Source organism: Oryx dammah, unplaced genomic scaffold (genome assembly GCF_014754425.2).
Source record: "Oryx dammah isolate SB20612 unplaced genomic scaffold, SCBI_Odam_1.1 HiC_scaffold_12, whole genome shotgun sequence".
Taxonomy (NCBI): domain Eukaryota; kingdom Metazoa; phylum Chordata; class Mammalia; order Artiodactyla; family Bovidae; genus Oryx; species Oryx dammah.
The window spans coordinates 47,585,516-47,599,625 of NW_024070196.1; the positions used below are offsets into that span (position 1 = coordinate 47,585,516).

General features: G+C 44.9%; 1 protein-coding gene across 1 annotated transcript in view; it reads right to left on the reverse strand.

Annotated features, from left to right (window-relative positions):
* Positions 1–14,110, reverse strand: part of GLT1D1 (glycosyltransferase 1 domain containing 1) — a 126,028-nt gene that overhangs the window by 20,055 nt on the left and 91,863 nt on the right. Inside the window, exon 11 of the mRNA XM_040250584.1 lies at positions 4,437–4,535. Within this exon, the coding sequence (XP_040106518.1) occupies positions 4,437–4,535 (99 nt within the window). The remainder of the gene's footprint in view (positions 1–4,436; positions 4,536–14,110) is intronic.

Consider the following 14,110-nt stretch of genomic DNA (forward strand, 5'->3'; position numbering starts at 1 on the left):
ACGATAAATGTTAGCTGTCATCATCATTATTCCAAAAGTTATTATTTTCTTTACAGTTGCCTAAAAATCAAACAGAACCTCCCAGCAAAATTAGTTTGGACCACACTTCAAAAGTCTGTCCTTGAGAAAGAATATGGATTCACAGTTTCTACTAAATGTCAAATGGATTTTAATTCTGAAGCTATAAAATGGTTCCATAAAATAGCTCAGCTCTTTTCTTCCTAAAAAGAAAAAGAATGAGATTGTCGTGGTAACAACAACAAAAATCAATGTTTAGTAGGTTTGGAAAGCTTCACGTAAATTAAGGTTTTCCGTGGCTGAGGTGTATAAAAACAGAGGTTATTTTGTTCCTACCACAGCTAATACTTTTAATCATCATTTTGTTGAAAATTCAAAATATGACTTTTTGCATTTTATATGTATGTATGTGGGTTTTCCAGGTGGCTCAGTGGTAAAGAATCCACTCACCTGCCAATGCAGGAGACACAAGAGACAAGGGTTTGATCCCTGGGTCGGGAAGATCTCCTAGAATAGGAAATAGCAGCCCACTTTAGTATTTTTGCCTGGAAAATCTCATGGACAGAGGAGCCTGGCAGGCTACAGTTCATGGGGTTGCAAAGAGTTGGACAGGACAGAGCAAATGCACATGTGTGTATGTATATATGTATCTATGTATATATGTAACTATGTATCGATCTATGTTTCTATGTATGTATCTATCTATATTAACTTTATGAGACTGACACCCTTGCATGGAAGTCCCTTTTTAATAAATGAGATGGAGCTTCGAGGACATATTTGAATACACATTCGAAATAAATCTCACAAACACTGACAAGCAATCAGTGGTTAATTTCATCTGAGCTCCTGAACCGAGAAGACAGCAACCACAGCCACCGACTTGTGGAAAATGCACATTTGTTTTTAAAGCAACAGCTCCCACTACATGCTAGGTCAAGTCTGATCACAACTATGAAACAAAGCCACGTGTGATATCTATGTCCAGCACATGTTTCAAAATGTGATATTAAAAAGGGGAAAAAAACCCACTGCCTCCCCCTGTGTGAAACATAGAGCAGTTCTTCTTCTTCTTTTTTTTTTTTTTAACATCCTTTGTAAAAGTAACATTAAAGGGTTGGACTCAAAATAAGCCCAAGCCTTAACTTTGTCAGTCTTTGGGGCTATGTCTGATAACTCACAGGAAGCCGGTAACCAGCAGAAACAACTTGGATGTGTCAGCAACAGGATCGTTATTTGCAAATATTAAAAGGAATGTCTTACAAGGAACATGAAATGAAGTCAGGAGAGCCAAACTGCACTTGTTCTAACATTGGACTTGATACACCCATTTATAAGTGATGGCTATTCAGACACTTGCTGATAAAACTGCAGTGGTTTGAAATTGAGCTATAAAATAAATAGACAGTGTGTTTGGGAAGATAAAAATAAAATTTCTTTGCCCACAGGGAGACAATATCCTATGACCTCTGGCATGGCTGGTGCTGATGTGGAGAGATGCAGAACGTGGTAAAAAGCAATATGCTTTTGTCTAGAGAATCAGCAGGAAACCACTACACACTCTTCATTTCCTGGTATTGTTTTGGCTTTTAGGGGTTACTGTTCAAAGGAAAGGGCTTCCCCGATGGCTCAGCTTCCCTGGTGGTTCAGTGGTAAAGAATCTGACTGCAATGCAGGAGACACAGGTTCGATCTCTGGGTCGGGAAGATCTGCTGGAGAAGGAAATGGCAACCTGCACCAGTACTCTTGCCTGGAGAATCCCATGGACAGAGGAGCCTGGCAGGCTACAGTCCATGGGGTCGCAAAAGAGTCAGACACGACTTAGCAACTAAAAAATAACATGTGCACTGCGTGCGTGGTAAGTCGCTTCAGTTGTGTCCAACTCTTTATTTTTTAATATAAATTTATTTATTTTAATTGGAGGTTAATTACTTTACAATATTGTATTGGTTTTGCTATACATCAACATGAATCTACCACAAGTATACACATGTTCCCCATACTGAACCCCCCTCCCTCCTCCTCTGTCCATGGGATTTTCCAGGCAAGAATACTAAAGTGGGTTGCCATGCCCTCCTCAAACAACTACAGTCAAAGGAAAGGGCTTCCCTGGTGGCTCAGTGATAAAGAACCCGCCTGCAATGCAGGAAATGTGGGTTTGATCCTTGGATCTGGAAGTCTGCTGGAGGAGGAAATGGCAACCTACTCCAGTATTGTGGCCTGGAGAATTCCATGGACAGAAGATTCTGGAGGACTACAGTCCAAGGGGTCACAAAGTGTCAGACACAACTTACTGACTAAACAACAACGACACGAGCTACAGGGCATCAAGGGCTCTCCTTTTGCTGACATCGGTACCCAGAGCCTTGGGCTGCGTGCCGTACCCACGGCTCAGCCCTGTATGTCAGCTGCTTTAGCCAATGACACACCTCTATGTGCTGTTATAATTAGTTCCACTTGTACCAAGGAGAGGACGGAGCTTGGAGACTCAGGTTAAGGCTACATGCCCTGCACAGGGTCCCAGGGGTTTAAAGGGAGACACATCCTTGGAACTTCAGACCTTGGGACTGGAACCCCATCACACATGTCCTGGAAGGTCCTGGCATACACGTGTGCCCCGGATGACACTGTGCCCATCATCTGTGCCCATTGTCAACTGCACTGGCCTTTATTTTAATTTCAGATGCACACATGTATCAGACCCATACATGTATGAAGACAACCATGCTGCCTCTTCTGTACATTGTTTTGAAGAACTGCAAGGGATCAGATATATGGCATCTTCTGAACACCAGGGGATATTCCAGAAGCATAGGATTATACCTGAAGAACACCTGGTTCAGAAACCAGAAATCTATTTTGGAGTTTGGGGTTAGTAGATGCAAACTACTATATATAGCGTGGATAAACAACAAGATCCTACTGTAGAACACAGGGAACTATATTAAATATCCTGTGATAAACCATGATGGAAAAGAATATGAAAGAGAATGCATACATGTATATACATATATCCCTGAATCACTGTGCTATACAGCAGAAACTAACACATTGTAAATCAACTATACTTCAATAAAATATACTTTAAAAAAAGAAACTAGAAATTCAAGCATCTAAGAGGGGAAGTGACTTGCTCAAGGTCATGGTAATCAACACCAGCAGCATCAGAAAGAGAACCCAGGTCTCATGTTTCTGGAAAGTCCCTAGGTTTCTTTTAGTCACATGTCCAGGAGGCTGCCCAAGTGACAAAGTGACCCTGTGTTTCATATACTCATCTACTGATTACAGTAAGTCCCCTACATGTAAACCTTCAAGTTGCTAGCTTTCAAAGATGCTAATTCGCATTCACAAGTCCAATCATGTAGGCAGTGGCAACTCGCTCCAGTATTCTTGCCTGGAAAACCATAGGACAGGGGAGCCTGATGGGCTACAGGGGTCGCAAGAGTGAGACAAGACTTAGCGACTAAACCACCACCACTGGCACACACTGCCACGTGCGTGCATCCTCTACAAGTGGCTGTACTTTTGTGTACTTTACTGCACAGCACTGTATAGCGTACATGAGTACAGCATCTTTATTTCAAGTCCAGGATGCCCAGAAACAAGCCTGAAAGCAGCAGCAGAGAAAGGATGAAGAGAGACAAGAGGAAGAAGGAGTATTTGAAGAAGTGAAGAGATTCACGATGCAGGAAATGGCCCGGGGATTTTCTTTACTTGAGGAGGCACTGGTAGGTTTTGAGGCATAGGATCCTAATGTAGAATGGTACATGAAGGTTGCAGCAGCCGTTCAGAAAGCAATCTAGTGCTACTGTGTCACCTATGACGAGAAAAAAAGAGCTACTACCCAGACATCACTGGACTGTTTTTTTAAGAGGGTCGATAGAATTAAATCCAGCAAGGAACCGGAACCTGAGCCATCAACGTCAGGCGTGAGTGAAGTTGCAGCTTGCCCTCCATCTCCTGTTGCTGACAATCCTTCAGCTCTGCCTTCTCCCACCTCCTCTCCCTCCTCTAGTCAGTGACTCTTCTTGCCTGTTCACTCACTGCCAGCCCCTATATATATGTCAATTGTCTTACTGTATTTTTCAAGGTCCTGTACTGTAAGATTAAAAATGTTTTCTTGTTTGCTTTTTATGTAGTATGCTTTGTATGAAAAGTATTATAACCCTATCACAGTATAGTACCATATAGCCAATTGTGTTAGTTGGGTACCTAAGCTAATTTTGCTGGACTTACAAACAAACTGGACTTATGAATGTGCTCTCAGAATTGGGCTTGTTTGTATGTAGGGGACTTACTGTATAAAGGGAACACTGAGAGCTAATCACACAGATGCAAATTACAGACGCTCTGAACTACAGGCGGATGAAAACGACTCAGACCACACAGGTGAACACAAGGAAATCACTCTCCTTTACCTGAGGGTCTGAAAACAGCAATCCTGTGACTTCATGCTTCACCACTGCGGCGTTTCCAGGGATGTTCCTCGCCAACACCGGGACTTCCAAATCCATTGCCTGAAAAGATGTAAAGAGCAAAGGAGACAGGTGGGCGATCACTGTCAGAGTCTGTCTGGTGAGATGAGCCAATTTGTGACAGAACGACTCCTTAGTTTCACTGGAGCTCTGGCATCACCCAAAAATCACCCCAAAACTTTGCCCTAAGTGGTTTCCCAACACAAACCCTGGATTTTCCAACTACACACTGAATCTTAATGACTGACCATATTTGCAAATGTTGAGAAATTATATACTGTAATGGCCTGTCTTACTGCAACATCACAAAGAAACCTTCTCTCTCTCCAATGTTCAGTTCACACTTCTTCAGTGGCAGCCTGGAGTACTTTTTGAGAATATTTACCTATTTATTTGGCTGCACTGGGTTTTGCTGCACGCAGGATTTCCATGGTGGCATGTGAACTTAGCTGTGGCATGTGGAATCTAGTTCCCTGACATGGATCAAACCTCAGCGCCCTGTATTGGGAGCATGGAGATTTTGCCACTGGACCAGCAGGGAAGTCCTTGGAGTATATATTTTTTAATTACCATCATTCTCACTTTCCTTGATGGGTAATTTTCTTTCAGCACCAGCCATACAAATGCTACCAGGTCTGTACATATCCCTTTGGCACGGATACAGACATAAGGAGGAACAAGATTTATCACCTGATTACCCACTAAGCAACCTTTCCAGTCTCAAAGGCCTGGGATCAGCCAGCATGGGGTTCCTCATGATCATAAAAGTTTCCACATCATTAATTTCCCTTCTCATCTTGTAGGGTAAAGATTGGGACCCTCCACTGTCATTAGAATCAAACATATGGTTTTTCCAGTAGTCATGTATGGATGTGAGTTGGACCATAAAGAAGGCTGAGCACCAAAGAATTGATGCTTTTGAACCTGTGGTGTTGGAGAAGACTTTTGAAAGTCCCTTGGACTGCAAGGGGATCAAACCAGTCAATCCTAAAGGAAACCAACCCAGAATATTCCTTGGAAGGACTGATGCTGAAGCTCCAATACTCTGGCTACCTGATGCGAAGAGTCAACTCATTGGAACAGATCCTGATGCTGGGAAAGATTGAGGGCAGGAGGAAAAGAGAAGGGCAGAGGATGAGATGGTTGGATGGCATCATTGACTCAACACATGAGTTTGAGCAAACTCCAGGAGATAGTGAAGGACAGGGAAACCTGGCATGCTGCAGGACATGGGGTCACAAAGAGTTGGACACGACTTAGTGACTGAACAACAATTGTCATTACACTTGGGAACAAGAAAACTCAACAGCACAGGCAGAAAGTAACTCTGAATCTCAACATGAGGGTCACAGCCACCTTATGAGCCCACTGTTTGGGCCTTGGGTTCTGACCTCCAGTGAGCACCATCTGGCATTTTGGAAAAGATCACAGGCCAGGAATCACAAAACTGTGGTCTTCCCCTGGTGGGAGCTTTGCTCTCGACTGACACAGGGGATCTCAAATCCATTGCTCATCACCATTATTTTGAGGAGACAAAGTTCATCTTAAACAGCAAGGATTTACTGTATAGCACAAGCAACTGTATATTCAATATCTTATAATAACCTATAATAGAAAAGAATTGGAAAAAAAGAATATAGATGCATACATATAACAGGATCACTTTGCTGTACATCTGAAACTAATATTATATTGTAAATCAACTATACTTCAATAAAAGAAAAAGAAAAAAAAACATGTCATTTAAAAAGCATATGGAAATGCTCTTTTCATTCAGCCAAGATGTGACATTAAGGATGGTTGATTCTCAAGTCACTTTCTTTAGGTGTAAAGTTACCTCTTCAAAAAGGCAAAGTCTCAGAATATGACTGTGCTGTGTCGCTGGTCCTGATGAACACAGTGCCTGGGAATGTCTTGGGGAGATGGTGTTTGGAGATGAGCGAGCTTACTCTCTGAATCCCTTCAGGTCATGATCCAGGAAAGGGGCAGTGTTGAGGAGGGGCACTTGGAGCAGAAATCATCTCAAATCTGGGGCCCCATTTGGGGACTAAGAAGAGGAAACATCAGAGCTCAAGAGGTACCAAACACTTAGTCAAGTTTGCAGTCACTGGATTTCTCTTGCCCACCATGAGCTCTTCGAGCATCCAGCAAGTGGGTGGAAGCTTCACATTTGAACTTTTAAAAAAGTTTTGTTGGGGCTTCCCCTGGTGGTCCAGTGGTTAAGACTCCACCTCCCACTGCAGGGGGTGTGGGTTTGATCCCCAGTTGGGGAACTAAGATTCTACATGCCGGGTGTTGTGGCCAAAAAATGAACAAATAAAAATAAATTTAAAAGCTTTGTCTCTGGTGCACCATCCTCAGCAGGGCTGATCCTCAGCACCATCCTCAGCACTGCAGCACAGTCTTTGGAAACACAGCCCCCCGGGCTCTGTATCAACACAGTACATGAGCTTTTGAAGGTGCCTTATATAAGTTGTCTATATTGGGCTTCCCAAGTCGCTCAGTGGTAAAGAATCAGCCTGCCAATGCAGGAGATATGGGTTCTATTCCTGGGTCGGGAAGATCCTCTGGTGGAAGAAATACAACCCTCACCAGTATTTTTGCCTGGGAAATCCCATGGACAGAAGAGCCTTGTGGGTGACAGTTCACATTTAAAAGAAATGTCTTAACAAATGGGATTTTTACATGCCTCTGAAACAAAACAAGGGCTTCCCAGGTGGCACTAGTGGTTAAGAACCCACCAGCCAACGGAGAATACAGAAGAGAACTGAGCTGATCCTCGGATTGGGAAGAATTTCTGGAGGAGGTTATGGCAACCCACTCCAGAATTCTTGCCTGAAGAATCCCATTGACAGGGGAGGCTGGTGGGTTACAGTCCACAAGGTCGAAAAGAGTGGAACACAACTGAAGCGATTTAGCAAGAACCCATGCATGACAAAACAATGCTAATTCTGAAAGGTCAAAAGATCCCCTCCCTCCAAAGTGAGATGCACTTATTCTGTGATTAACCACTTTGGGTCTTTGAATTGATTCAAATGAAATCCACCCTCCACGGCTTCTCTAAAATCAGTTTCATTCAAAACCCTCATCCCAAAGGTTATTTTGGAGTTTTCAAAAGGAACACAGGGTCGGCATCTGAAAGCAGACGGAATTACTCAGAGCTGCCTTTCCTTTGAAGTAAATGAGATCTGACAGCAATTCATCTGCAATGAAATGCTGTATGTGCTGGCTACAAAATCATTCCCCAAATCCACTTTACTTTTTCTTAAGAAGGTGGGGGAGAGGAAATGTGTATTTACATACAAAGGAGCGATTCAGCAAGGCTTGAGGACTGGTACTCTAAGAATGTACCTTTTTAAAGCTAATATGAAGAGTACAATGTACTGCTCCAGTAACACTACTTGAAAGCTGATTTTAAACCACAATGGAGATTAATGCTAATCATTAAGCTCAGATTGAGATGTTGAGGCATTCAACATCTGGCTGAAGAAGAACATGTCACAAATCCAGGCTCTGTGCTCTAAAAGCTTCTGAACACGAGAATTACAGGCGTCAGTATATAGCTTCTACCCCAGCCCACAGTATTTTACTTTTTTATGTTTGCTTTTTTAAATGATGCCACATTTGCAGAGAATATTAGTGTTATGCCCAAGGTCCAAATCCCCAGAACTGAGAGAACAAGACATCCACAGCAATGCGAACGCAAAAAGGGAATTTATCGCTGGCTCGAGCCAGGGCCCCGGCCACATCCAACACAGTGGAATAGAGCCAGAGCCCCGAGCCCTGGATTACAGCAGTATTTATAGGTTTAGGACAAAGACAGGGAATTGGCAAGGTTGGATTGGTTACAAGGGCCTCTTTGCATCTACTAATTGGCTAGATTTTTGCGCGCGCGGGCTTTCTTAGGAGATTTTTATCCTCGTCCCGATTGGCACAGACCAGGCTACAGGGAGCATGCTGACAGGCTGAGTCCTCCCGTCGGGGGTAATTAATTTTGATCCCGCTTGGGCAGTGTCTCAGCTGTTTCCGGGATGCTTGCTCCAGCCTATTTTAGCCATGGCCTCTATCAGGCCTCAACATTCCCCCCTTGTCCTTTGACTATGGAGAGGAATCTTCCTCTCTATTTACTGCCTGGTATTGTTGTCCTAATATCATTATCTGAACTGTACTGATACATTTTTTTATAAAGGTTATTAATCTGTTTAAAATATATGGGCCGAAGGTAAGAATGAGTAGGAGTATAATGAGCGGTCTGAGCAAGGTAGAAATTAGTGTTGTTAGCCAAGGAGATTGATGGAACCAGGACTCGAACCATCTCTGTTGGGCTTTTTGCTCTTTCTTGTGCAGTGTTAATCTTTTTTTCACTTTTGCCATAGACTCTCTTACCACCCCAGTGTGGTCTGCATAGAAGCAACACTTTTTTTTTAAGGCCGCACATAATCTGCCTTGTTGCAGGAAGATCAAATTTAGGCCCCTCCTGTTTTGCAAAACTACTTCTGATAGTGAAGTAAGGGACTTTTTAAGGTGGCTGACTGAACTTTTTAATCTTTTGATATTAAGATCAATGGCTGTTCTTAGGCTAGAATAGTGTTGATTCTGCATTATTAAAGAGGATATCCCAGTTTTTGCCCTGGCTGCCCCTAACCCCAGTAGGACTGTGAAGGTTAAGGCTGAGACTGGCTCTCTCTTAGACCGGTGTGAAGCTTTTAATTTCGGGAGGATTTTATTATTGGAGTGATAGAACAGTCAGGGGACTAACAGTACCAATACACAGAAACCGTTGGAATTATTTAACACCCGCCCGTGAACACAAGGGGCTAAGCCTGTGGAGCAGGCCCACCAATTGTCCTGGGGAGGCACCAGGTACCTGTTTGTCACTGTAGAATTTATAGACTTGCAGAGGTGTTGATAGGTTTGGGGACATTTTTTATGCAAAGGCCCTGCCTGGTTACTTGTTGGAGGGTTAATCTGGCGTTTCCTTTCTGCTGCCATCGGCAAGCTGCGTGGTTTTGGGTTGGACTATAACTTCCTGGGACAGCTATACCTTTATAATAAGGGGGTTTGATGTCATAACATAACCAGCAACTACTAGTCAGGTCCGGGCGTGTGGAATTTAGGACCCGATAGGAGTTGATTATCATATTAAATAATGGGTCCTGTTCATCTTTAATGCTAGGTCCCACATGGCTAACTGGAGGGGAGTTGCTCGTATTAGTAATGTAGGGCCCGGGAGGCGTTTGGGTGGACGCTCAGGCGGGGGTGTGTGCAGGCCGAATGGGAGCGTGGGTAGGCTCTCGTGGCACTAGGACTGAATTGGGCCCTATGCCCCAAGTTGGACCGATCTGTATGGGTCTTACTTTTAACTTGATGGTGAACAGCAACCCACTGTTATATCTTGACTGATATAACTGAAGGCCCTAGGACTGTCCAGCTTTTCAACCGGGGAACCTGTTTCTTTCAGTTGAGAATTTGAGCCTTACCGGGTTGCAAAGAAAGTTTATATAAGGCCCAGTTATGAGGGACCGACCCCCTTTTATGTCTCCCAGTTAACCCAGCGGGCCCCGGAACGCAACCCAAGGTAATCAAGTCCCCATGAATAGGGGGCTCTCAATGGACTGTCTCTGTTGACTCGCATCCCCAATTGGCGCAATAAAACTCATTAGCTCCCCCGCAGTTATTGACGGTCGCCCGGTCCCGTCTTTTTCTGGGGCACACATAGAAGGGTGTTTTTTGCAAGCTTGTCCGTTGGATGAAGTGGCTGCACCCAGGCCCTGAGTTAGTGGGGGGGGTCGAGTATTACACCTATTAATGCCAGCCCCACATTTAGGCTTGCTGGGCGTCTTTATCTCTCACTTGCCAATGTCCCATGATCTCGCGGCCAAAAGACAGAGGTCGAACTCCAAGTCCGGCCACCAGGTGTTTTGGGGATGAATGGCCGAGGTGGAGTTAATTACTTTTCCCGTAGTTGCACTCAGAATCATCTAAGTCAGGTTTATTGGTTGATGAGGGTTAGCGCTGACGGTCCCGGGGTCCAGGAAGGTGGCTATTATCAGAAGAGTCAGGTTGATCCGTCCAAGACCTGCTGCCAGGCGAGTTTTAATTTTAAGGGATTGGAGGGATGCAGTATCAGCTTTTATTTTGGGGGAGCCCTCTCTTGTTTTTTGGGGTTGGCCCGCCATGCGTGGCTGCAGTGTATCTAGGGTCTAATTTCGTCCACTTTGAGGGCAGTAGGGGTGGTAAGGAGAACAACATAAGGGCCCTTTTATCTTGGTTTTAAGGTCTTTGACTGATGTCTCTTAACCCAAACCCAATCCCCCAGTCCTATATCATGGGACGGGATCGTCCCTTTATTTTGGCTCTTATAAATTTTCCGTATCATTGACCAGATATGTTTATGCCCCTTACTCAAAGCTAGCATCTCCTGTTGGAAGGCACGTAACAAAAGAGGTGGTTTACTCTTTTTTTTTTAAACACTGGACAAATGGGGGGTGGACTTCCATATACAATTTTAAAGGGAGTCAGACCTAGTTTATAGGGGGTATTGCATGCCCGAAAAAGCGCGAAGGGAAGGAGGGTCACCCAGTCCCCGCCACTCTCAATTGCCAGTTTTGTTAAAGTTTTTTTTAGGGTCTGATTTATTTTTTCTACCTGTCCTGAGCTCTGGGGACTGTATTCGCAATGTAACTTTCATTTGGTCCCCAGGGCTGAGGCCAGTCCCTGCACAATTTTACTCACAAATGCAGGTCTATTGTCAGAGCTGATAGATACCGGCAGCCCAAACCTAGGTATAATCTCTTTTAGGAGTTTTTTAGCCACCACTACCGCTGTCTCTTTTTTAGTGGGGTAAGCTTTTACCCACCCGGAAAACGTGTCAACCAAAACTAGCAGGTAACGATACCCATACTTGCCTGGTCTTATCTCAGTGAAATCTATCTCCCAATGATGTCTTGGCCTTTTCCCCCGATAGCTTATACCTGTGTGTTGTCCTTTTCTGGGTCTCATCATCTGACAGGCTTTGCAGGTGCGGACTATATCCTGGATGGTTTTTTTCTGTTGGGGAAACCGCAGGTGTGCCGTTTGTAGGAGTGTCAAAGTCTTTTTCTCTCCCAAATGGGTGGTTTGATGTAAATGGGTACAGAGATGTTTGTCCAGGTCAGCAGGGAGCAACAGGTTGTCATCTTGGTCCCAATACCATCTGTTTTTGCCAACAGGAAGGGTGGTATTATCTTGCATCCAGCGTAAATCAGAGGGGGAGTATATGGGGTTTGGGGGAAGTGTTTCCATCCCCAGCAGTGGCAATCTTACAGTCAGTACAGGGGTCCTGTAATCTCCAGCAGCTGCCTCACAGGCTGCTGCATCGGCAGTACGGTTCCCTTGGGCCCGAGCATCTTTTCCTTTTTGGTGTCTTGGGACATGTACTATGGATACTGCCTGGGGCAAGTGGACCGCTGCCAGGAGTCTTCGAATCTCAGGCAAATTTTTAATCTCTTTCCCCTCTGCCGTCAGAAGCCCCCGTTTTTTATATATAGGGCCTTGAACATGCGCAGTGCCGAATGCATATCAGCTGTCAGTATAAATCGTGACTTTTTTCTTTTGCCCTCTCTAGTGCTTGTATTACAGCTATCAGTTTTGCTTTTTGGGCGGATGTTCCAGGGGGTAAAGCCTCAGCCCAGATGACCCTCCCAGTGTCGTCTACTATGGCTGCCCCCGCTTTTCTCTGTCTATCTTTTATATAACTGCTCCCATCCGTGAACCATATTAGCTCACTGTTTTTTAATGGCAAGTTGCTGAGGTCTTTTCATATGGCGGTTACCTCAGCTAACACTTTAACACAGTCATGGAGGGGCCTGTCCTCCGCCGGGATGGGCAGCAGAGTGGCAGGGTTTAGAAAACAAGGTGTCTGAAAGGATATTCGGGGAGCATCCAGCAGCAGGGCCTGGTAGTGGGTTAAGCGAACGTTAGAAATCTACTTACCTGGTGGCTGTTTGAGGATCTCCTCTATCGCATGAGGAATGTAGACCAGGAGGCTCTGTCTATAAGTCAGCTTGTCAGCATCATGGACAAGGAGAGCAGTGGCCACAATGATACGGAGACAGGGAGGCCATCCTGCAGCCACTGGGTCCAGTCGTTTAGAGAGATATGTCACAGGCCGCCTCCAAGGTCTCCATTGTTGCATCAAGACTCTCTTTTTTACTTCTTGCTTTTTATCCACAAACAGTGCAAACAGCTTAGCCAGGTCCGGAAGAGCAAGGGCATCTAGTAGTGCCTGTCGAAGTTCCTGAAATGCCCGCCTCATTGGCTCAGTCTAAGTCCAGTCTCTATTTTCTGTTTTTTTTATATAGAGGTCGGGCCTTTTTAGCAAACCCCATAATCCATAGCCTGCAGTACCCAACCGTCCCTAAAAACTCTCTCACCTGCTGGGGAGTCATTGGCTCAGGGATGTGTAGAATAGTCTCTTTCATAGCCTGAGTCAACCATCTCTGCCCCTGTTTTATTTTATATCCCAAATAAATGACTTCTTGTCTAGCAATTTGGGCCTTTTTCACACTTGCCCGGTACCCCAATGTCCCCAAAGTCTGGAGGAGATCGCCTGTAGCTTTTAGGCATACCTCTTTAGTCGTAGCGGCCAGCATGAGGTCATCTATATACTGTAACAGAACAACATCGGGGTGGCTGGTTTGGTACTCACAGAGGTCTTCGCCCAGAGCCTCACTGAACAACGTGGGTGAGTTTTTGAATCCCTGTGGAAGGCGAGTCCAGGTCAGCTGCCCCACAGTTTGGCTGTCCTCGTCAGTCCATTTGAATGCGAAGATCTCCTGATTCTGGGGAGCCAGAGGCAAACTGAAAAAGGCATCTTTCAAGTCTAAGATTGTATATCAAACATAGTCTGGTGACAAGCAGCTCAGGAGGGTATATGGGTTAGGGACAGTGGGATGAATGTCATTCACCCGTTTGTTGACTTCATGAAGATCTTGGACTGGTCTAAAGTCTGTTCCCCCGGGCTTTTTCACAGGTAATAGGGGAGTATTCCATGGGGACCGGCACTTTTTGAGAATTCCTGCCTTTAGGAGGCGCTGGATGTGTGGCATAACTCCTTGCCGGGCCTCCTGGCTCATGGGATACTGTTTCACCCTCACAGGAGTAGCCTTTGCTTTTAATTCAACAACAATGGGAGGTCTTTGTTTAGCCAGTCCTGCTCCTGCTATTTCTGCCCAGGCCAGAGGGTATTTCTGAATCCACTGTTGCATAGCAGGATCCATAGCTGCAGGGGGCTTTGGTGAATATAGTCTGTATTTATCTCTCAGTGCCAGGGATAAAACATGGATTGGTTGTCCAAGCCCGTCTGTGACTGATATCCCCCCAGAGTCAAAGTGAATTTGCGCATTGAATTTGGCCAACAGGTCTCTTTCTAATAAAGGGGCCAGACATTCCGGGATCACCAGAAATGAGTAGGACACCTGTTGGGCTCCCAAGTCCACTTTTCGTTTAGTAGTCCAGTAATATCTCTTTGTCCCAGTGGCTCCCTGGACCAAGCTAGTCTTTTTGGACATCGGCCCAAATTTTTGATTGAGAACTGAGTATTTGGCTCCCATATTTACCGTGAAGCCGACCGGTTT